The sequence below is a fragment of the Rana temporaria genome, chromosome 9 (assembly GCF_905171775.1).
Source record: "Rana temporaria chromosome 9, aRanTem1.1, whole genome shotgun sequence".
In the NCBI taxonomy this organism is placed as follows: Eukaryota; Metazoa; Chordata; class Amphibia; order Anura; family Ranidae; genus Rana; species Rana temporaria.
In genome coordinates, this window is record NC_053497.1 from 39,346,713 (window position 1) to 39,371,303 (window position 24,591).

The 24,591-nt window shown below is 43.3% G+C and overlaps 1 protein-coding gene across 2 annotated transcripts in view; it reads left to right on the forward strand.

The window, feature by feature from the left end:
• The first annotated feature begins 1,114 nt into the window (after nt 1-1,114).
• Nucleotides 1,115-24,591, forward strand: part of LOC120913358 (cytochrome P450 2G1-like) — a 68,618-nt gene continuing 45,141 nt past the window's right edge. The window contains exons 1-7 of one of the 2 annotated variants that reach the window (XM_040323235.1): nt 1,115-1,526; nt 8,805-8,967; nt 11,921-12,073; nt 14,634-14,794; nt 15,144-15,320; nt 19,423-19,564; nt 23,058-23,245. In XM_040323235.1, coding sequence (XP_040179169.1) covers nt 1,347-1,526; nt 8,805-8,967; nt 11,921-12,073; nt 14,634-14,794; nt 15,144-15,320; nt 19,423-19,564; nt 23,058-23,245 — 1,164 coding nt within the window. In that variant the 5' untranslated portion in view covers nt 1,115-1,346. The remainder of the gene's footprint in view (nt 1,527-8,804; nt 8,968-11,920; nt 12,074-14,633; nt 14,795-15,143; nt 15,321-19,422; nt 19,565-23,057; nt 23,246-24,591) is intronic. The other variant, XM_040323234.1, reaches the window with a different exon arrangement.

Sequence of the window (24,591 nt, forward strand, 5' to 3'; positions counted from 1 at the left end):
ATTTCCCCACAAATCGCTATCGCACAATTCTGCAAGTGATTATAATTTATTATCGCTGTTTTTTAGCTGATCTAAAACTATTTTTGACATAAAGGGACACTTTTGGTTGCTATGGACAATCTACAGTTTGCAGGGAGAAAGAAACGTTTTTATTATATAAAATGACATGCATGACACAGGACAGACCACTAGGGACAAGGGGGGTGTGTTTTTTTTACATACAGTACTGTAATCTATAAGATTACAGTATACTGTATGTAAGGTGTTTGTTTACTTTTTTGAATTTGGCGCCGATCTCCGTCCCCGTGCGTCGTAACGTCGCAGGGAACGGAGATCGGCGTCACACGGAGGCACTGTGTGAATCGTGCGAGGTCCCGATCGCTCACACAGCGCGGTGACATCGCTGGATCCAGGACAAGGTAAGTAACTTGTGCCTGTGGATCTAGCGAGGCAAGCCCGAGTCTGACTCGGGGTTTCCGCTCGCAGCAGGAAAATCTAACCCCGAGTCAGACTCGGGAAGACCGCCAGGCAGGTTAAGCTAAGACAGTGAATAAGGATAGAATTAGATCATAGGGTTAGTAAGTGCGATGAGTAGGTTCAGAATGGCTATTGGTTTCCCATATATTGACTAGCAACATGCTGAATGAAGGAACATTTTTGCAACCGTGTGTAGCTTTTTTTATGCAATTCATCATGTGCTGAAACGTACCCTCAGTGTAATAATAAAAGTATGCATATTTACTTGTACATGCTAAATGTATCTTTCCTACAAGATATTCCAATACTTAAATCAATCTCTTTGCAAGATGTTGGGTTTGACAAGGACAAACACCATGGGGTTGATTTACTAAAGGCAAATAGCCTGTGTGCTTTGCAGAGTGCCGTTGAACTCTGCAAATACAGCTGTTCCAGAGCTTAGTAAATGAGCAGAAGCTCTGCTGACTTCCATCATCCAATCATGTGCAAGCAAAAGGTATTTTTTTTTAATTCTCCTTGCACGTAATTGGATATTCTTTGAAAAGTGAAGCTTTACCTCATTTACTAAACTCTGGAGCAATAGCACTTTGCAACATGCTATTTACCTTTACAAATCATTATTACTAAATTATTAAAACACGCATGCATGCACTCCTTTCATACATGCATGACCTACTTTTTGATACCTACAATACAGACACTATTTTTTTGGGGTGATATTTTGTCATTCCAGCCATGTAGCAACATGTCCAAAATGTTTGCGCAACCTTTAATATGATGTGATCTGTATAATTGGATAAAGCTGACTACAATTATAGATCTGGAACGCATCAGACATGCAAAGAACTCTCTGACTTTTCAAAACCGACATGGATTTAGCAGCTGATAGAACGCTGATTTTGGCTTTCCTGCTCTCCATTCTCTTCTTGTATTTAGGTGTAAAGACATTTTGGAGACGTGGGCACCTTCCACCTGGACCAACACCTCTTCCATTACTTGGGAATGTTTTGGATATTAAAGGAGGCAATATTGTCAACTTTCTGATGAAAGTAAGTTTCTTCAAACTTTTAATAACAAAGGATACATTTGACTTGTAATAAGTGATGCAATTAATGGCAGAGGTGTACAAACAAGAAGGAAAATGCGCCAAACTAAGTGCAGTAAGTAGGAATTTAATTCAAATAATTTTGTACACAGTAAAATGGTTACTCACAAAACCAGTGGTAACATGGGCATGATAGGGAAAACGGCTGGTCCGGTGTCACAGCGTGTCATCAACAGCTACAGGGGCTCACAACAGGCTGGTCTCATATCCTGGTCCCATGGAAGATGGAATTAGAGGTCAGAGGTGTTAGGGAGCCTTTGGGGGATCACAGGGAATCCAGGAGCCGTGGATGCTGTTTCAAAGCGGCGTGCGTTCCAGCGTGGAACGCAGCGTATCGCCGTACGACCGGAAGTGACGTGGGGACTCCGGGCAGCCACTGGTTTTGTGAGTAACCATTTTACTGTGTACAAAATTATTTGAATTAAATTCCTACTTACTGCACTTAGTTTGGCGCATTTTCCTTCTTGTTTGTACATATCTTTCAGAGTCTGCTTCTGCTTCAGGAATTTGCTGCCGCTAGTGTATATTGGACTTTTATTGGACTTTTTATTCATTCATTTTAATGTTATTGACATGGACCTTATGATGTGTTTTTTATTATTGACTGTGCTCTTTTAATCTTGCGCCATCTACCTATATGTATTAAATTAATGGCAGAGGGCCTTTGTTCGATATAGTCCAAAGGAAAATCAGCACATCGGTGATGTCTTAGCTGATTGATTACATTTTTTCCCAGTGGAGTGGAGACATAATCAGACATATCTGTGGGGTGCTGTGTAATGTAAAAGGGTCCAGTGATGCAGGGTGCTGTGTAATGTAAAGGGGGCCAGTGATGCAGGGTGCTGTGTAATGTAAAGGGGTCCAGTGGTGCAGGGTGCTGTGTAATGTAAAGGGGTCCAGTGATGCAGGGTGCTGTGTAATGTTAAGGGGTCCAGAGGTGCAGGGTGCTGTGTAATGTAAAGGGGTCCAGAGGTGCAGGGTGCTGTGTAATGTAAAGGGGTCCAGAGGTGCAGGGTGCTGTGTAATGTAAAGGGGTCCAGTGGTGCAGGATGCTGTGTAATGTAAAGGGGTCCAGTGATGCAGGGTGCTGTGTAATGTAAAGGGGTCCAGAGGTGCAGGGTGCTGTGTAATGTAAAGGGGTCCAGAGGTGCAGGGTGCTGTGTAATGTAAAGGGGTCCAGTGATGCAGGGTGCTGTGTAATGTAAAGGGGTCCAGTGATGTAGGGTGCTGTGTAATGTAAAGGGGGCCAGTGATGCAGGGTGCTTTGTAATGTAAAGAGGTCCAGATATGTGGGGTGCTGTTTAATGTAAAGGGGTCCAGTGGTGCAGGGTGCTGTGTAATGTAAAGGGGTCCAGTGATGCAGGGTGATGTGTAATGTAAAGGGGGCCAGTGATGCAGGGTGCTGTGTAATGTTAAGAGGTCCAGATCTGTGGGGTGCTGTGTAATGTAAAGGGGTCCAGTGGTGCAGGGTGCTGTGTAATGTAAAGGGGGCCAGTGATGCAGGGTGCTGTGTAATGTAAAGAGGTCCAGATCTGTGGGGTGCTGTGCAATGTAAAGGGGTCCAGTGGTGCAGGGTGCTGTGTAATGTAAAGGGGGCCAGTGATGCAGGGTGCTGTGTAATGTAAAGGGGGCCAGTGATGCAGGGTGCTGTGTAATGTAAAGGGGTCCAGATCTGTGGGGTGCTGTGCAATGTAAAGGGGTCCAGTGGTGCAGGGTGCTGTGTAATGTAAAGGGGGCCAGTGATGCAGGGTGCTGTGTAATGTAAAGGGGTCCAGATCTGTGGGGTGCTGTGCAATGTAAAGGGGTCCAGTGGTGCAGGGTGCTGTGTAATGTAAAGGGGTCCAGAGGTGCAGTTGTGGAGAGGGGGTACACAGTAGTGACAAAGAGATATAAAAGATGCAGTGGGGTGTTTTTACATTTTAACCCCCGCTAGCAGTCGAACAAAGGGTTAAATGTGACTGTGTATCGCCGCTGCCGCAGCGCCCCCCCCCCTGAAAAAATTTCAGCGGACGCCCATGGCAGGTCGGCTCACGTAATATAACGTGATTTAGCTTTGCGGCCACTAGGGTTGCGAGCGCGCCCCCTTCTCGCTCCTGGTGCTGATGCGAGTGCCCAGCGGGCGCGATCCCCGCCGGGCACCTGCGATCGCTCATGACAGAATGGAACCGGGAGCTGTGTGTGTAAACACACAGCTCCCGATTCTTTCAGGGGGAGAAATGACTGATCGTATGTTCATACAATGTATGAACAGCGATCTGTCATTTCCCCTAGTCAGTCCCATCCCCCCTTCAGTTAGAACACAATGAGCCCTAAATAACACCCCAGGCGGAAAGAGCCCGGGGCCGGACGGGTTCTCCAACCTGTACTACAAGAGATATAGCAACATTTTGATACCGAGGCTGTGTAAATACTTCAATGGGCTGGGGTCTGAATTTGAAACTAGCAGGGAAGCTATAGCGGCGGTGGTTACAATAATCTTGAAAGAAGGCAAAGATAGCTCTCTCTGTTCGGGATACAGACCTATCTCTCTGTTAAATACAGACATTAAGCTTTTTGCGAAAATTCTTGCGGGGCGCCTAAAAGGGGTCATGCACTCCTTGGTACACCCCGATCAGGTAGGTTTTGTGCCCAACAGAGAGGGCAAAGATAATAGTCTTAGGGCAATCCTTCTGCTACAGACCGTAAGGCAGAATGAGCCCCCAGGACTATTCCTGTCAGTTGATGCTGAAAAAGCTTTTGACAGGGTAGACTGGGGGCTCATGATGGAGACGCTTAATGCCATGGGATTAGGAAACAGGATGGCCCGGTGGATTAAAACACTTTACTATCATCCCACTGCAAAAATTAAAATTAATGCTACGCTATCTGAGCCCTTCGAGATGAAAAATGGGACAAGACAAGGGTGCCCCTTGTCTCCCCTCCTCTTCATTTTGTCTTTAGAGCCTCTATTGGCCACTATTCGTAACGACCCCGACATAAATGGAGTGAGAGTGGAAGGGGAGGAACATAAATTATCGGCTTTTGCCGACGATATTTTGTTCTATTTAACCAACCCGGCCAAGTCGATCCCCAAGCTCACTAGAGTTTTGCAACAATATGGCGCCATTTCAAACTTTAAAATCAACGTAACCAAATCAGAAATTTTGAATATTAATTTAAATAAAAAGGAGGTATGCCGTGTTAAGGAAATCTGCGCGTTCCCATGGACCAAAGAACTAAAGTACCTAGGTATTAAATTGGCTAACACAGAGCAGAAGATGTATAAAATAAATTATGTCCCCCTTTTAAATGAGATCAAGAGCGAATTAAAAAGAACGGTTAATAAACCTATATCATGGATCGGACGCATCAATATGCTGAAGATGGTGGTAGTCCCAAAAATTCTTTATAAATTTTCATTAGTTCCTATAGTCCTCCCCCAGCAATTTTTGAGAATCCTTAATGCCTTGTTATTAAACTATGTCTGGAAAAATAAGAAGCATAGAATATCTCTTTCCACCCTAAAGCAGGGTAAGTCATTTGGCGGCCTGGCAGTTCCGGATATCAAAAGCTATTATAAGGCGGCGGTACTATCACGGGCAGTTGAATGGGCACGGGATAGGACTGACAAAAGGTGGGTGCAAATTGAGAAAGCACTAACAAGCAAACATTTGAAAAATATTATTTGGATTCCCGCACAACATAGAGCACTAGATCACAAAATACACGATTTAACACGGGACACTTTAAAAATGTGGGATAGGACCCAGACACAATTAGAAGGGAAATTTAACTCCCCACTAATGAATTTAAAAGAAAATCCTTATTTTGCACCAGGGGAAAATAAAATTGGAGGGAATTGGATTAAGGATGACACTGTTCACTTAGGAGATATCATTAAAGATGGAGAGATAAGGACCTATGAAGATCTGAGATCCAAAACGGATTATTGGAATCTGGATAGGTGGCATTATTCCCAGCTGCACCACTTTGTTCGGCACCTCCCCCGCCCATTACGGACGGAGGCGGAGCTAACTCCACTTGAAAAGATTTGCAAAACACAGAACTCAAAGGGCACTATCACTAAATTATACGGGATATTGGTAAAGATAGGCTCTCGGAGCGAAGCACCCTTCATAGATAAATGGGAAAGAGAGTTAGGAATCACAAGAGGGACAAATACTTATAAAAGGATCATGCACCTAACACATTCATCTGCAATCGACACACGAACTGCCGAAACAAATTATAAGTGTATTTCAGGGTGGTACATCACCCCGGATAAAGCTAACAAATTTAAAGCAGATCAGACCGCAGAGTGTTGGCGGGGCTGCTTAGAAAGAGGCACAATGGCCCATCTTTGGTGGTTATGCCCAAAAATTCAAACCTATTGGGACATAATTCTGAGTCAAATTAAAGCTATTACGGGCGAAGAGTTAAAGAAGGACCCCTGGGTCGTGCTCTTTCATTGCAGCCAAGAGGGGGTAAAAAAATATAAGCAGTCTCTACTCCCACATCTTCTAAATGCAGCTAAGAGACTCATACCCAAAAAGTGGCAGGAGACGGAAAGCCCACACGTCTGGAATTGGATAGACGAAGTGGAGGAAACGTATAGGCTTGAAGAGTTAAAGGATGGACATCTAGAGACAACAGGCGAATATAAGGAAAAATGGGAAAAATGGAAGGAATACAAAAAAACATGGAGTTATGCTGAGAGAGTCAGGATGAACTTTTGAGTTTTCCCCTCTATTTGGGGGAAAAGTTAGGAGATTCCTGGGAGCCATGAGGGGGAGGGGGGGTGTTAGTAAAAAAGGGGAAAAAAAAAAAAAAAATCGAAAGCTGGCCATATGGCAATCGGCTCGACCACTCAAGCTGGGAGGAGGGGGGACGGAAAGGGGTCATGACCTCACTGTCCCAGTGGGTGGCCGCTATAGAAATGGTTAGGTTTATGAACAATTTAAAGAGTACAAAACAACAAAAAAAAAAAAAGGGGGAGCACAGAAATTATACCACACATGATGCAAACCACAAACCGAGACGTAAGAAGCATCAAATCATGAGCTGGTCTCTAGAATTTGGTAAAAGCTGAGGTGGTCAAAAAAAAAAAAAAAAAAGAACACAATGAGGGAACATAATTAACCCCTTGATCGCCCCCTAGTGTTAACCCCCTCCCTGCCAGTGACATTTTTACAGTAATCAATGCATTTTTATAGCACTGATCGCTATAAAAATGCCAATGGTTCCAAAATTGTGTCAAAAGTGTCCGAAGTGTCCGCCATAATGTCGCAGTACCGATAAAAATGGCAGATCGCCGTCATTACTAGTAAAAAAAATATTAATAAAAATGTCTTAAAACTATCCCCTATTTTGTAGACGCTATAACTTTTGCGCAAACCAATCAATAAATGTAATTGCTTTTTTTTTTACGAAAAATATGTCGAAGAATACGTATCGGCCTAAACTGAGGAAAAAAAAACTTTTTATATATTTTTGGGGGATATTTATTATAGCAAAAAGTTAATAATATTCATTTTTTTTCAAAATTGACGCTCTATTTTTGTTTATAACGCAAAAAATAAAAACCACAGAGATGATCAAATACCACCAAAATAATATAACACTGTCTATAAGTGCCAGTGCTGCTTATCAGTGCCAACCAATGCTGCATTGCTGCCTATTAGTGCCAACCAGTGCCAATCAGTGCTGCATATCAGTGCCAACCAATGCTGCCTATCAGTGCTGCTTATCAGTGCCAACAAATGCTGCATTGCTGTCTATCAGTGCCAGCCAGGGCCAATCAATGCTGCCTATCAGTGCTGCTTATCAGTGCCAACCAATTCTGCCTATCAGTGTCAATCAATGCCCATCAGTGCTGGCAATCACTGCCAATCAGTGCTGCCTAGTAGTACCAACCAATGCTACCAATCAGTGCCAACCAATGCTGCCTATCAGTGCCAATCAATACTGCCAATGCCCATCAGTGCTGCCAATCAATGCCCAACAGTGCTGCCAATCAATGCCCATCAGTGCTGCCTATCAGTGCCCATCAGTGCTGCCTATCAGTGCTGCCAATCAGAGCCCATTAGTGCTGCCAATCAGAGCCCATCAGTGCTGCATATCAGTGACCATCAGTGCTGCATATCAGTGACCATCAGTGCTGCATATCAGTGCCGCTTATCAGTGCTGACCATCAGTGCTGCCAGTCAGTGCCCATCAATGCTGCCTATCAGTGCCAGTGTCCATCAGTGCTGCCAATTAGTGTCCATCAGTGCTGCCTATCAGTGCCTATAAGTACTACCAATCAGAGCCCATCAGTGCTGCATATCAGTGCCCATCAGTGCCGCCTAACCGTGTCTATCAGTGCCATCTATCAGTGTCAATCAGTGCTGCCTATCAGTGCCCATCAATGCTGCCTTTGCAGGGATGGCGGAAACCCTTTTACAGATAATTGCAATACAAATTACCTTCTAGTGCAACAACTTTTTAGTTGGGAGATTCACATTATTATATCACTTTGGGATTTTTATTTTTTAGATTGTTACACTTAATTATATTTGTTTTAGCTATGATTATAATGTATAATTATTGCACTTGAAGTAAATTTTCCACCACCCTTGCTAAGTCCATGTCTTTATGGACCTTGATTTGTGCACTGGTGCGCAGTCATGTTGGAACTAAGGGGCCAGGCCCAACCCCTGAAAAACAACCCCACACCATAATCCCCCCTCCACCAAATGATTTGGACCAGTGCACAAAGCACGGTTTATAAAGACATGGATGAGCAAGTTTGGGGTGGAGGAACTTGACTGGCCTGCACAGAGTCCTGACCTCAACCCGATAGAACACCTTTGGGATGAATTAGAGCGGAGACTGCGAGGCAGGCCTTCTCGTCCAACATCAGGGCCTGACCTCACAAATGCTCTTCTGGAAGAATGGTCAAACATTCCCATAGACACACTCCTAAACCTTGTGGACGGCCTTCCCAGAAGAGTTGAAGCTGTTATAGCTGCAGAGGGTGGGCCAACTCAATATTGAACCTTACAGACTAAGACTGGGATGCCATTATAGTTCATGTGTGTGTAAAGGCAGGCGTCCCAATACTTTTGGTAATATAGTGTATACACACACACACAAATCAATGTTTTGCCTTGCATTTCTATTTTAAATTAAATGGGCTATTTTACAAGGTGAAGGTTTACATCCATCTTAATTTATGACAATAATATATTCTATTTTCACATAGATAAGGGAGAAATATGGAGATGTGTTCACCATCTATCTGGGGTCTCGTCCAGTTGTGGTGGTTAATGGATACAATGCGGTCAAAGAAGTCTATGTGGATAGAGCTGATGATTTCTTAGCCAGAGGAGATATAGCAACATTTGACACAACCTACCAGAATTATGGTGAGTAAATTGCACATAAATAGCAAATGAAAAAAAAAGTTGTCCTTGCCTTCTGTATCCTTATTAGGGGTATTTACCACCACGATTGGGTCCACCAGTCTCTTGATTGTTGGAATTAATACAGACCTGGTAAGTCAACTATTAATCCCCCGTGCTCTGACAGTGACCCTGCATTGGAGGATGTGCATCCAATGGAGAAGTCAGTGTACCAACGTTTGGTTCAAGAGCAGAAGGCCCCAGCAGGAGTTGAACAGTTGTGGTAGGTAGAAAAGATAGAAGGGGTTCTGTGGCCAGGAGAGGTGACTTGTCTCAGAACGTCAGCAAAGCCAACTTGGGACCAGCTGGCAGTGGCGGCTGGTGCTCAAAATTGTTGGGGGGGCGCAAACAAACTGAAAAAAAAAAACATAAATTGCAGCTACTGTGCCCATCAAATGCAGCCACTGTGTCCCTCAAACACCGCTAGATTGCCCCCTCAAATGCAGCCAGTTTGCCCATCAAATGCAGCCAGTTTCCCCTAAAATGCAGACAGCTTGCCCATCAAATGCAGCCAGTTTCCCATCAAATGCAGCCAGTTTCCCCATTTAATGCAGCCAGTTTGCCCCCTCCAATGCAACCAGTTTGCCCCCTCAAATGCAGCCAGTTTCCCCTCAAACGCAGCCAGTTTGCCCATCAAATGCAGCAAATTTCCCCATCAAATGCAGCCAGTTTGCCCCCTCAAATGCAGCCAGTTTCCCATCAAATGCAGCCAGTTTCCCCATTTAATGCAGCCAGTTTGCCCCCTCCAATGCAGCCAGTTTGCCCCCTCAAATGCAGCCAGTTTCCCCTCAAACGCAGCCAGTTTGCCCATCAAATGCAGCAAATTTCCCCATGAAATGCAGCCAGCTTGCCTTAAAATGCAGCCAGTTTCCCATCAAATGCAGCCAGTTTCCCCATTTAATGCAGCCAGTTTGCCAACTCCAATGCAGCCAGTTTGCCCCCTCAAATGCAGCCAGTTTCCCCTCAAACGCAGCCAGTTTGCCCATCAAATGCAGCAAATTTCCCCATCAAATGCAGCCAGTTTGCCCCCTCAAATGCAGCCAGTTTCCTCTCAAACGCAGCCAGTTTGCCCATCAAATGCAGCCAGTTTCCCCATCAAATGCAGCCAGTTTTCCCATCAAATGCAGCAAATTTCCCCATCAAATGCAGCCAGTTTGCCCCATCAAATGCAGCCAGTTTGCCCCATCAAATGCAGCCAGTTTCCCCATCAAATGCAGCCAGTTTCCCCTTCAAATGCAGCCAGTCTGCCCCCTCAATTGCAGCCAGTTTCCCCATCAAATGCAGCCAGTTTCCCCATCAAATGCAGCCAGTTTCCCCATCAAATCCAGCCAATTTTCCCATCAAATGCAGCCAGTTGCCCCATCAAATGCAGCCAGTGCGCCCCCTCAAATGCAGCCAGTGCGCCCCCTCAAATGCAGCCAGTGCGCCCCCTCAAATTCAGCCAGTGCACCCCCTCAAATGCAGCCAGTGCGCCCCCTCAAATGCAGCCAGTGCACCCCCTCAAATGCAGCCAGTGCACCCCCTCAAATGCAGCCAGTGCGCCCCCTCAAATGCAGCCAGTTTCCCCATCAAATGCAACCAGTTTGCCCTCACGCCCGGCACTTACCTTTCTCGGGTCAGCGCCGTCCTCCTCCGAGGCTCTAATCAGGAAGCCTATTAGAGCCTCTGGCTCTAATCAGGCACTTCCAAAACTCACCCACCGCTGTAATTCAGATGGACGGCGCTCAACAGCGGGCTGGACACCTGAATAGTGGGTGTCAAGGGCGACAATAGATAGATTCACTGCGGCAGACTGCACTATTTGGTATGTTATCATAGTAACAGATTTTCTGCATCTCTACAATCGCACCCATAAATCAATATTTAAAAGGAAATAGAAACCTATTTAAAGAAACCTATTTAAAGAAACCTATTTAGAAGGAAAGATTTTTGTTTTTTTATCACTTGTTGCCTTTAGTAATCCAGTTCTGTCCAGCAATGCTCAGATTCGTCCCATTACCAGTGAATACTGTAGACTAGTGAATACCTAATGACCTGTACACACGATCGGTTTTTCCATCAGTATAAACTCTGAACTGAATTACGTTCAAGCTGTCTTGCATACACACGTCAAAAACGCAATGACGTACAACACATACGCCGAGACGAGAAAAATTAAAGCGGAGGTTCACCCTAATAACATGTATATCTGACCAACTTCCTTATACTTGTAACAAGTACAGTTCGCAATTTGTTTTGTTTTTTATGCTGTACGTACCTTGTAATCCATCTTCTACTTCTCCCCGCGGGAGTAGGCGTTTCTATGCCTAGGGGGATTGTCTTCTGGGAGGTCGCCCAGATGATTGACGTCTATTCCCCCCGGCGGATAAGGCCCCGCCCCCCGTATTGCGTAGGCGCGCGCGAGTTACGGGGTTTCCAAAAGAAGCCGAACATGGAGAGATGCGAGTCGGCTCTATACAGCGCCTGCGCTCTCCATGTTTGGCTTCTTTCGGAAACCCCGTAACTTGTGCACGCCTATGCAATACGGGGGCGGGGCCTTATCCACTGGGGAGAACAGACGTCAGTCATCTGGGCGACCTCCCAGATGACAATCCCCCATGGCATAGAAACGCCTACTCCCGCAGGGAGAAGTAGATTGAAAAGATGGATTACAAGGTACGTACAGCATAAAAAACAAAACAAATTGTGGACTGTACTTGTTACAAGTATAAGGAAGTTGGTCAGCTATACATGTTATTAGGATGAACCTCCGCTTTAAGTTCAATGCTTCCGAGCTTTTTCATCGTAAATTCCGATCGTGTGTACGAGGCATTAGTACATTTCTGCAGGTACTGAATTACTTTCTAGTTTATACTTGCAACTACCGACATGATGAGAAAACATGTAAATAATGCATTGTGCTTAATTTATGAACCAGGGGTCGCTTTTACTAGTGATGTGGACAGATGGAGAGAGCTTCGTAGATTTTCTCTGTCAACAATGCGAGATTTTGGTTTGGGGAAGAAGGATATAGAAGACTGTATAGTAGAGGAATCACAATGTCTAGTGACTGAATTAAAAAAGACCAAAGGTAAGGAAACATATGTACCCACCTCAAACTTTCCTTAAACTCCCTAATAAAACATTTCAAATAGTCTGGGCCAGATCCACGTAGCGTGGCGCATTGTTCCGTCCGGCGTAGTGTATCTCAGATACACTACGCCGCCGTAACTTACAGCGTATTTCCCGTATTCTCGAAGAATTTGCGCCGTTAGTTACGGCGGCGTAGTGTATCTGTGTCGGCGTAAGGGCGCGCAATTCAAATGGATGAGATGGGGGCGTGTTTTATGCTAATATGTCTTGACCCGACGTAAATTACATTTTTTCTGAATGGTGCATGCGCCCAGTGGCATCTTAAGAGCATTATAGGCCCCCGGGCAATACAGTGCACTGGGGCCCTGTCTACACAATCGTGCACAAGAATTTACTGACAAAAATCATGAAATTTACTGGCAGAACCACATTTTTTTTACTGGCACTGCAAAAAAAGTACCTAAAATTACAGTTTTACAAATGTCTTCATTGACATGAAGGTTAGGTTACTATAACCCAGCCTGCTCAGAGTTTCCTCTTACATCAGAGTCTGCAGGATTCCCCCTTACAGTGAAAGGGAACTCTTATGTAAAGGGGAACGCTGCAGATCATGATGTAAGGGGGAACTCTGATGTGGAGGGGGACTCTGGTGACCAGAGACCACCTTATATCAGAGTTCACTGCTTTCTCTTAACATCAGAGTTCCCACTTATATCAGGGTACTTGCACTGTAAGGGGGAATCCTTCTCCAACATGGACACTGGATGCAGGGAGGAGCTACCAGCGCCACCAGGGGACCTCAAATGTCAAGGATCAGGGCCACTCTGCACAGTGGAACTACACAGTGGAGGTATGTATGACATGTTTGTTATTTAATTTTTTTTAACCACTTCAGCCCCGGAAGAATTTACCCCCTTCCTTACCAGAACACTTTTTGCGATTCAGCACTGCAGCGCTTTAACTGACAATTGCGCGTTCTTCCGACATGGCTCCCAAACAAAATTGACGTCCTTTTCTTCCACAAATAGAGCTTTCTTTTGGTGGTATTTGATCACCTCTGCGGTTTTTATTTTTTTGCGCTATAAACAAAAATAGAGCAACAATTTTCGAAAAAAATGCAGTAAAAATTCAATTTTTTTAATATTTTGCTATAATAAATATCCCTAAAAAATCTATGTAGCGCCTGCCTATTTTTAGAGCCGGTGCTATTGAAAATTTAAGGGAAGTTCAGAGAAGTAGTTTTTAACCTTTTTAATTGTTTAAATTTAGGGCCTCTGCTCTAGCTTAGCTGTACTGTCTGTGCATGCTCTCATTGCCTGGGGAGTAAGTTCCGCCCCGGGCCGACAGGTGGCAGCAGTGGGGTCAAATGCAGTTGGATATTCCCTCCCAGCAGCCAATCAGAGAAGGTGGCTACCTCGCTGTGCATGCTGGGAGGGGTATTTAAATGGCAGACGCCATTGGTTTGGCGTCGTCTTGTTCCCGCCCTTGAGCTGGGCAGTTGTCCCACCACCCCGTGTGGCCCTCCTGGCCGGGGTTCCTGGTCCCGGGACCGCGTTGGTCCGGAGCAATTAATCTGCCGCGTGGGCCCAGTAGTCGACTGGGTCTCCAATCTGAAAGTGGTCCTGAGCTGTCCGTCCAATTGGAGGAAGCTGATTGATGAGAAGTCTGTCCGAAGGATACCAAGCATGAGGCTGGTGTTTCAGGAGAGGCCTGTCCGTTCACCGGAGGACACTTTGGTTCTGGGAGGCTAGACGTTGGTCCCCTGTCAGTGCTATTTCGGCTAAAACGAATTGAAGGAGATCCGGGTGCTAAATCCAGTCAAGAAGGATTTTGGAGCACAATTGTCTCCAATCTTCGGGAAGGTCTGTGGCAAAGACTTAATCCTATTCATCCGAGTGACACTCTGGCTGCCAGGCTGGTGAGAGGGGCCAGTCCGGGTGCGCTGTACCCACTCTGGCTAGAGTGGCAACGTGTGTTCCTCTGTACTGGGAACACACATCGGTCTTCTCACCTGACATGACCATGGAATCTGTGTGTTTACACACGCAGATCAACAGTCCTGCCGTGATTGCAGGCAATCGTGGGTCCCCTGGCAGACATCGCAGCCGCCGGGCACGCGCACCAGGTCCCGAGCGATAATTACCTCCCTCCCCAAGCCTAAATCCCCCTCCCCAATACAGCTTTCCCCCTTCAATACAGATCTCCCAAGTAAAGCGCTTCCCCCCTTAGTACAGCTCTGCCCCCTCAGTACAGCTCTGTCCCTTCAGTACAGCTCCACCCCAGTATAGCTCTGAACCTCAGCACAGCTCTTTCCCCCCCACCATAAAACACACTTACTAGACCAGGGCAGTTCAGGGTCGAGTGCCCAGTCCAACTGTCAGTACTAGCTGCTGTGCTATGCCATGGATGCTCTGAGGAGGGGTGGGCCCCCCTATCCCATCCATATTTACGCCCTGATGGATTTTCCACATTTTCCCTTTAAATCCTTTCCAAAACAACATGATGTGTTACAGTTTGGTGTTTTTATGAGTTGTGTTGCTTTATCTCCCATATTTTAGGGTCATTCCTTAATCCTAAACAGTTCTTCCACAAAGTTTCTGGCAATATAATATTTTCCATTATATTTGGGCATCGCCATGATTATGAGAATGCTGAGCTTCTTGATGTTGTAAACACCATTTCTGAAACCTTCTATGTCGTCTGTTCAGTCTGGGGACAGGTACAGTAAGAGCCAATGACAAGCGTGCTGAAATTTCAGCAACAATCAATAATAACTGGTAATACATTCTCTCAGATGTAATTGCTGTAAAAAAAAATCTCTCTCCCCCTCTCTCTCTCCCCCTCTCTCTCCCCCCTCTCTCTCTCTCTCTCTCTCTCCCCCTCTCTCTCCCCCTCTCTCTCTCCCCCTCTCTCTCTCCCCCTCTCTCCCCCTCTCTCTCTCCCCCTCTCTCTCTCCCCCTCTCTCTCCCCCTCTCTCTCTCCCCCTCTCTCTCCCCCTCTCTCTCTCCCCCTCTCTCTCTCCCCCTCTCTCTCCCCCTCTCTCTCTCCCCCTCTCTCTCTCTCTCCAGGTGTTTGAAATGTTTCCCAGAATCATGACATTCATCCCAGGAAAGCATCAAACTATTTTATCCAACATGCAGAAGCTCATGCAGTATGTCAGAAAGAGAGTGGAGAAGAACAAGGAGACTCTGGATCTGAATAACCCCAGAGATTATGTGGATGCTTTCCTCATTAAAATGGAGAAGGTCAGCATAAAGTTACTAATAAGACTGTGGTCACATAGCAACCCAGCCATGTCTACAGAATACAATATTAATTACCTACCCTCTTTGCAACACTTGAGGCTTTAAAGTGGAGGTTCAACCAAAAACTAAATTTTTAACATTAGATTGAGGCTCATTTTGTCAAGGGGAATCGGGTGTTTTTTTTTAAATCGAAGCAGTACTTACCGTTTTAGAGATAGATCTTCTCCGCCGCTTCCGGGTATGGGCTGCGGGACTGGGCGTTCCTATTTGATTGACAGGCTTCCGACAGTCTTCCGACGGTCGCATACATCGCGTCACGGTTTTCCGAAAGTAGCCGAACGTCGGTGCGCAGGCGCCGTATAGAGCCGCACCGACGTTCGGCTTCTTTCATCTACTCAATCAATCTAATGTTAAAAATTGTTTTTCGGGTGAACTCCCGCTTTAAGCAGTACTATTCCAGAAACACCATGAACCGTTAATGTATGTTAGTTATCCAACATAAAGCCTAATCCCCCCAACCCCTTTTTTTTCTTTTTGAGGTGCAGCAGCATCTAGACCAGGGGTGTCAAACTTCATTTCATTGCAGACCACATTAATATTATGGTTGCCCTCAAAGGTCCAGTTGTACCTCTAATGCCTTGTACACACAAGCAGAATTTCCGACGGAAAAAGTCAGACGGAAGCTTTTCATTGGATATTCCATCCGTGTGTATGCCCCGACGGAATTAGAAATTTCAGATGAAAAAAATTTCTATTTAAATTTCCGTTCGTCTGGATGCAATTCTAAAAACCACGCATGCTCAGAATCAAGTCGCATGCTCGGAAGCATTGAACTTCATTTTTCTCGGCTCGTCGTAGTGTTGTACTTCACCGTGTTCTTGGCGGTTGGAATTTGGTGTGACCGTGTGTATGCAAGACAGGTTGAGCAGAATTCCGTCGGAAAAACCGATGGAGTTTATTCCAACGGGAAAACCGGTCGCGTGCACAGGGCATAAGACTATATACAATTAGCCAGATTCAGGTACGGCGGCGCATCTTTCCGGCGGCGTAGCGTAACGTATTTACGCTACGCCGCCGTAAATCAGAGAGGCAAGTGCTGTATTCACAAAGCACTTGCCTCCTAAGTTACGGCGGCGTAGCGTAAATGGGGCCGGCGTAAGCGCGCCCAATTCAAATGAGGTGAGGGGCGTGTTTTATGTAAATGGATGGTGACCCGACGTGATTGACGTTTTTTACGAACGGCTCATGCGCCGTCCGTGTACATATCCCAGTGTGCATTGCTCCAAAGTACGCCGCAAGGACGTATTGGTTTCGACGTGAACGTAAATTACGTCCAGCCCCATTCACGGACGACTTACGCAAACGACGTAAAATTTTCAAATTTCGACGCGGGAACGACGGCCATACTTAACATTGACTAGGCCAGCTATTTGTTCGACTAACTTTACGCCGGAAAAAGCCATACGTAAACGACGTAAAAAATGCGCCGGGCGCACGTACGTTCGTGAATTTTAGTGTGGAAATGGTAAAAACAAAAAAACAAAAAAAAACATACTACATACAGTACTCATGGTGAACAAAGCCCACTGACGGCTGATTCTGGGTCACGGGGGGGCACAAGTTGATACCCTCCTGTGACCCACAAGAGAACAATGGGCAAAAGAACATTGGCCATACATCTCCAGACGATGTCATTACGATGAAACCGGTCGAGCGGACGCACGCTGTTACAACACTTCCACGGATATATACAAACGCCTGATTTGTTTGAATGAAATTTCTCTTTGGACAAAAGGGCCATATCCAGGGGAACAAGCAAAGATTTGCCAGAGCGCAGCATAGGGCGTACACTGTGGATGCCTACTACCCCAGGAGGGGATTTTAATCTGGTGAGTGCGGGAAATACCTGAGCACAGAGGAAGGGTGCACAGAGTGAATCACCGGAATACTCTATTAAGAGTGGCATGCAGCACCTTTTGCATGGATTAATCAGCACTTTATATTACAGCAATATATCTTTAGAAAATTAATTATTCAGCACGTTAATTACTATATGGACTTTATGCAATTATTATATGGACTTTATGCAATTATTATATGGACTTTATGCATATATTGAGCATTACCAGATCTATATGTGACACATTTATTTACTAATATATATATATATATATATATATATATATATATATATATATATTTTATATTTTTATTTTTATTTATTTTTCTCACTTAATTTAATTTTAAGAAGTATTTACATATTTCACTTTATATTTTACTTTATTAGCATCAGCACAATTATGGTATGATCTACACAGTAGGCGCCACCACCTACTAATCCCCTTTTTCTCATATTTATATTCCACCTCGGTGGGATACTTTTGTAGGGGCAGCCACTGTAACCAATATTCTTTTATACACATTTGCATTTATTTGCATTCATTCTATTGACCTCCCTGCAAACCTATATACATATATTTTTTCCATGGCGCGGATTCATACTACCTTTTCATATACATCTCCATTAAAGGACTGTTTTCTTTTCCATGTTGCCCATAATGTCACATTAAAAAGAACCCTCTGCCCAATGTACAGTATTTTTTTAAAATGATTTGTTTTGCTTTGTTAAATGTTCCCCATGGTAGTGTCCAGCTCCCAATAGCTTGCCTATTAGCTATGAAAAAAGGCAGAATTTAGTATCAAGATTTATCCCCATAGACTTCAGTGGGGTTCTCTGCTAAATTCTGGATTTGTGGATTTCAAACACTATAAAACTGTAATGCCGCGTACACACGATCTGTTCGTCTGATGAAAACGGTCCATTTTCATCAGACGAAACGATCGTGTGTGGGCCCCATCAGTTTTTTTCCCACTTAAAACTTAGAACCTGTTTTAAAATTATCTGATGGTTAAAAATCCGATAGAAAAAAACGATCGTCTGTGGGGAAATCCGTCGGTTAAAAATCAACGCATGCTCGAATCAAGTCGACGCATGCTCGGAAGCATTGAACTTAATTTTTCTCAGCACGTCGTTGTGTTCTACGTCACCGCGTTCTGACACGATCGTTTTTTTAACTGTGGTGTGTAGGCAAGACTGATGAAAGTCAGCTTCATCGGATATCTGATGAAAAAATCCATCGGACCGTTTTCAACTAATGAACCGATCGTGTGTACAGGACATAAGGAGGAGAACCTCTCTGCAGTCTGTCAGTTGCTACATTTCTGCTGATTAATGAAGATGAAGATTTTGTGATTAGCGATTCTATCTAAGAGTACATTCTCTATACTGTTGATCCTTCCTACAATTATACCAGATTCTCTTCCTGACTACCCCCTCAGAGTTTATGGGTCTAATTGCAATTTTTTCTCTCCTTATGAAGTGTTCTTCTTCCCTTGAACTAATTAGTCTGTATTTTGGACCCATCATCTACCTGGTCCTTTGGGACCTCAATTGTTGTTGCCAATTTTTTTAGATTGCATATGTGTCCTTGAATTAAATCTATTGTCTTAGCATAAAATATCTTATAACATCAGCACTGTAATAACAATACAAACAATAGTTATTTTTAACAATCCCCTTTCATGTTTGATTGCTGCCTGTTTGCTGGTCATTTACACCTCTGTAGTTTAAAAGGCAGGCTTAGTGAAATGTGTGACACAGCAGTGCATAAATTAACATGACTTAGTGAGTATGTGTCACATAATTCAAGTAAGTAGACCTCTGATGTTTCACCCGTCCTCTAATGAAAGTTAATGGAGCACAGATCACACTCCCATCTTAGACAGTTTTCACTCATATAGATGTCCTGGAAGATTTTCTCCTGTCTATTGTCCTGGTGGAAGCTATAAAAAAATTCTTATTCACCTGCTGAATGGCAGGAGGCTGCATGAGTGTGCTAGAAAGGTGTGTGCATAACCCCTTAGGGAATACTGTTTGCAGAGACAATGTCACTTTGCTCTGCATGGACAGGGTGACAATGCCTTCCGTTAACCATACTGGATATTTCAGTTTATAGTAGATGCTAGTGAGCTCACTTAATGTGATCAGATGGATCTCTTCTCTGACTATTAATTGATATGTTTTCTTGGATTCTTCCTCTAGGACAAGAATAACCCCAAGACTGAATATAACCTCAAAAACCTGGTGACCAGCACTCTGCAGATCGTCTTTGCTGGCCTGGAGACCACAAGCACAACTATGATCTATAGTCTTCTTATTTTTATGAAAAGCCCAGATGTCCTTGGTGTGTGTGATATTGTATCAATTCTCTTCTTCATAACGTTAGCTTATGTAATGTATAGGATTACAGCAGTAGCAGTATAAAAAAGAGGAACAGAGAAAGCCATACAGAAAAAAATAAAATACATTTACTAAAATAGTTACATATGGTAAGAGAACAGTAATGTGTAAAGACGCCACTAAGGGGTGAATGTATGCGGATATTGCACAGGTGCCATGAATGATCTGTGTATTGTTTTCAATTTGATTATCTCCTATAAACGTCAGTTCCATCTAATGGTTATAATTCAGTATTTTTTTTTTTATTGAGGTTGTAACAGTAACACCGTTTACGATATTCCATTCCACCAACCCAAGACAGCTTATCCGACACTCCACAATCCCGCAGACAGTACCCATTGGATTTCCCCCAGAAACGAGACACACACAGCTCTATCTCTGGTTCCAAATGAACAAATCTTTAATGGTACACTCTCAGGTTTTTATACAGTTACAAGCATGCTACAGTAGTTACAGGGACAATTAAACTCTCCACCCAAAACATCACACAATGGGTGGTTAACGAGTTCCTCCTCCAATCCACCTTCCAGACAGACATTCTGGCACCGCATTTAGAGGGGGTAATTACTACAGCCGACAAGTCACATTCCACACCTTATCATCAATAGACGTTTCACTCAAAACAGTGTCATTAGCATCCACAATGAAAAGGTCTGTAGAAGCAGACCTAGTTAGCACAAAGGACACAGAATGCAATCACAGCAATCACAGCAAGCCCCAACTACAGCCAGGGGGACTTAATTAGCATCTCAACAGTCTATGTTAAGCATTGAAGGAGACACTCTCTCATTGACCTGTTGTGGACAGAATTAACCAAACTGTAATATTCCAAGGTCTCCTGCAATACATGACTTATCATTAATGTCCCATCTCATGCAATCCGAGATATCAGTTCTCAGTCATCCTATGCCCAAAAAAGACTCCCGTTACAGAGGTATTTTAGGTATGCTGCATTATAGCCACTAGACTGAGCTGAAGATCATAGAAGAGTATTAAAAATATTATAATCAATTAACCACTTGCTGACCAGTAGCAGTAACATATACTGTGGCAGCTCGCCCCAGGGATAGCTTCACAGAGAGGCAGAATGGGGATCTGCCTATGTGAACAAGGCAGATCCCCGTTCTTTCAGGGATGGACACAGAGATCTTCTGTTCCTGCTATGCAGGAGTCCATCCCCCACACAGTTAGCAAGCACCCCCTAGGGACCCTTTGATCGCCCGTGGTGTTAACCCCTTCCTTGCCAGTGCCATTAGTACAGTAACAGTGCATATTTTTAGCACTGTTAACTGTAATAATGTCACTGGTTCCCAAAAAGATTTCAAAAGGGTCAGTTAGATGCCCGATTTTGTCCACCGCAATGTCACAGTCCTGCTAAAAAAATCACTGATCGTCGCCATAACTTGTAATAAATAAATAAATCTAAATGCCATAACTTTATCCCATCGTTGGTAGACGCAATACATTTTGCGCAAACCAATAAATATGCAATTTTTTTTACCAAAAATATGTAGCAAAATACATATTGGCCTAAATTCATAAAGAAATTGTATTTTTTTTATTTTGTTTTATTGGATATGGTTTATAGCAGAAAGTAAAAAATATTTATTTATTTAAAAAAAAAATGTCGGTCTAATTTTGTTTATAGTGCAAAAAAAAAAAGCAGAGGTGATCAAACCACCAAAAAAAGCTCTATGTGTGGGGAAAAAAATGACATAAATTCTATTTGAGTACAGGGTTGCACAAGCAATTGTCAGTTAAAGTAACGCAGTGCAGTACCGCAAAAAATGGCCTGGTCATTAAAACCTTCCAGGGGATGAATTGGTTAAAAACAAATACAATATTTCAAACAATAAGGTTATCATTCATGGCATCTGCAAATTTATTGAAAAATGGACCCAGTAAAGAAGGGGTGTCCAACTTTTTGACCTTTCTGAGCCACATTGGAAAACAATGGATTTTCTTGGGCCACACATAAAATGCTACAATAAGGATAGTTAATGATAAGTAAAACATCTTCTCAGATCACTGATATAGATAATGTACCTATCTAAGTAATAAAACTTTTTTTTCTTTTTTATATTTTTTATTATTAAAGTAAAAGAGGGCAACATAAAACTAGTGTGATATATGACAATGTTTCTGATAACCTAATGCCCCGTACACACGATCGGATTTTCCGTCTGAAAAATCTTGGATGTTTTTTCTGACAGAAGCTTGGCTTGCATACACACGGTCACACAAAAGTTCTCTGAACTTATGACCGTCAAGAATGCGGTGACGTACAACACTACGACGAGCCGAGAAAATTAAGTTCAATGCTTCTGAGCATGTTTTAAATTGTTTTCGAGCATGCGTCGGAATTTTGCGCATCGGAATTGCTACAGATGATCGGATTTTCCGTCAGAAAATTTGAGAACCAGGTCTCTCAATCTTTTGCTGGCAGAATTGTTTCCGAGCATGTGTCAGAATTTTGCATGTCGGAATTGCTATAGATGATTTTTTTCCATTTGAAAATTTGAGAACCAGCTCTCAATCTTTTGTTGGTGGAAATTCCGACAGCAAAAGTCAGATGGAGCATACACACGGTCAGAATTTCCATTCAAAAGCTCACATCGGACTTTTGCTGTTGGAATTTCCGATTGTGTGTACGGGGCATAACACATCAATTTCTGGTTTCGATGGATGTAGTACCAATTTTCAATAAATTCTCAAGGTGTTCATCAGATATTTTGGTTCTAATTTTGCCCTTCGTGTGCTTTATCCTTGAAAAAAGTTGCTCACAAATACAGGTGCTGCCGTAGGTTGGACACCCCTGCAATAAAGTGTATCCAAATTCAAAAACAAACATTTTATTTATTACAGTCTTTAGATGAGATTGCTTAATAAGTTTTCTTTTTAGCCCTTTTTCCTTTTTTTTTTCTTTTGACTGGTAATCCTGCTTATACCACACTTTCTGGCAGAGGAGAAGGATCAGCAGTACTTTCACTTTTTAGCAAAAGGTCTATTTTGGTGTAGGGTAAAACTGTATTAACAGCCTCCCAATAATAAGTGGCCCTTTGCGAGCAACCTTCTGGTCTTTGACCCTATCTCAACTACCTTAAAACCTTAAAATGTCAAGCAATGAGATTTCCATGCAGTGTTCTCCGACAGCAGCTCTCCCAAGCTTTTTGGAAATTTCAGACAGCCAAGGAAGCCCTGGTGCCTATTTCATATACTGCATTGGTGACCTTTATATTCCCAAGATGACAAGTGGAGAAATAAATTACTGTCCTCAACTTTAATGGGATTTATCAAGTTACATTTTGTGACTCATGTGTCAAAGTTTTGGGGGTTGTAATGGGTGTTATTATGGCCAGTCTTTCTGACCTTTTTATGCAGATGGATGAGGATCCTTAAAATGTAGCACAATTGTCATTATTAACTCTCTTCATTAGGCAAGGTCTGTGAGGAGATTGATCGCATCATTGGTCGAGATCGAAGCCCCAAAATGCAAGACAGAAGTCAAATGCCATTTACAGATGCTGTGATCCATGAAATGCAAAGATTCATTGACCTAATTCCAATGGGTGTGGCTCGAAAAACTACAAGGGACGTTGAGTTTAGAGGATACTATCTACCCAAGGTAAATGTCCGATACTAAAATGGGCATGTTTAGTTTATCAGTCAAGTATTGACTTACATTTTGGTAAGAGCTATTCTTCCTGCCCAAGAAACTGTATATTTGGATAAATCTTTACGTAGTTCCAAAATTTTAGTAAGTAAGGCAGGGTAATTAGTAGACATGTGCACACTGAAATATTTTGTTTCGTAATTTAGTTTTCATCCGAAAAATACATTTATTTAGTTACTCCAGAAATTCGTTTTTATTTATTTTGTTTTTCGTAAAAAAAATGCATTCATCCGAAAATCAAAATTAAGGTCGAATCTGTCATTGAAGGCTTATGGTGTCTGTCGAATGTTCTAAGAAAAAAAAAAAAGAAGATTTGTTAGAATCTTTAAAAAAAAAAAATTATTTGACTCTTCATGTCTCTCTATGTCGAATCTTCATGTCTCTCTATGTCGAATCTTTTCTCTCTATGGCCCCGTACACACGATAGAATCCATCCGCTGAAAAATCCCAGCAAATGGGTTTCAGCGGATAGATCCTATGGTGTGTACACTCCAGCGGATCTGTTTCCGCGGATATTTATCCCCTGGGATGGATTCCAGCAGAATATTTGCTGACATGCCAAGCAAATCCATCTGCTAGAATCCATCCCAACGGATGGATCCGCTGGTCTGTATAGACTCACCGGATCCATCCGTCCGAAGGGATCCCCCGCATGCGTCGTAATGATTCGACGCATGCGTGGAATTCCTTATATGACAGCGTCGCGCACGTCACCGCGTCATGATCGCGGCGACGTGCGACACATCATCGCCAGAGGATTTCGGCGTGGATTTCAATGCGATGGTGTGTACACTCCATCCCATGAAAATCCGCCGAAATCCTCGAGAGGATTTATCCGCGGAAACGGTCCGCTGGACCGTATCCGCGGATAAATTCTCCCGTGTGTATGGGGCCTAAGTCAAATCTTTTCTCTCTATGACAAATCTTCTTCATGTCTCTCTATGTCGAATCTTTTCTCTTTATGTAGAATAATATTGGACTAATGGAGTTAAGGTTAGGCACAATTAAGGTCGAATCTGTCATTGAAGGCTTATGGTGAAAAAAAAGAAGATTCGACAGAATCTTTAAAAAAAGAAAAAAAATCAACTCTTCATGTCTCTTTATGTCAAATCTTCATGTCTCTCTATGTCAAATTATTTCTCTCTATGTCAAATCTTCATGTCTCTCTATGTCAAATTATTTCTCTCTATGTCAAATCTTCATGTCTCTCTATGTCGAATTATTTCTTTCTATGTCAAATCTTTTCTCTCTATGTCAAATCTTTTCTCTTTATGTAGAATAATATTGGAATAATAAAG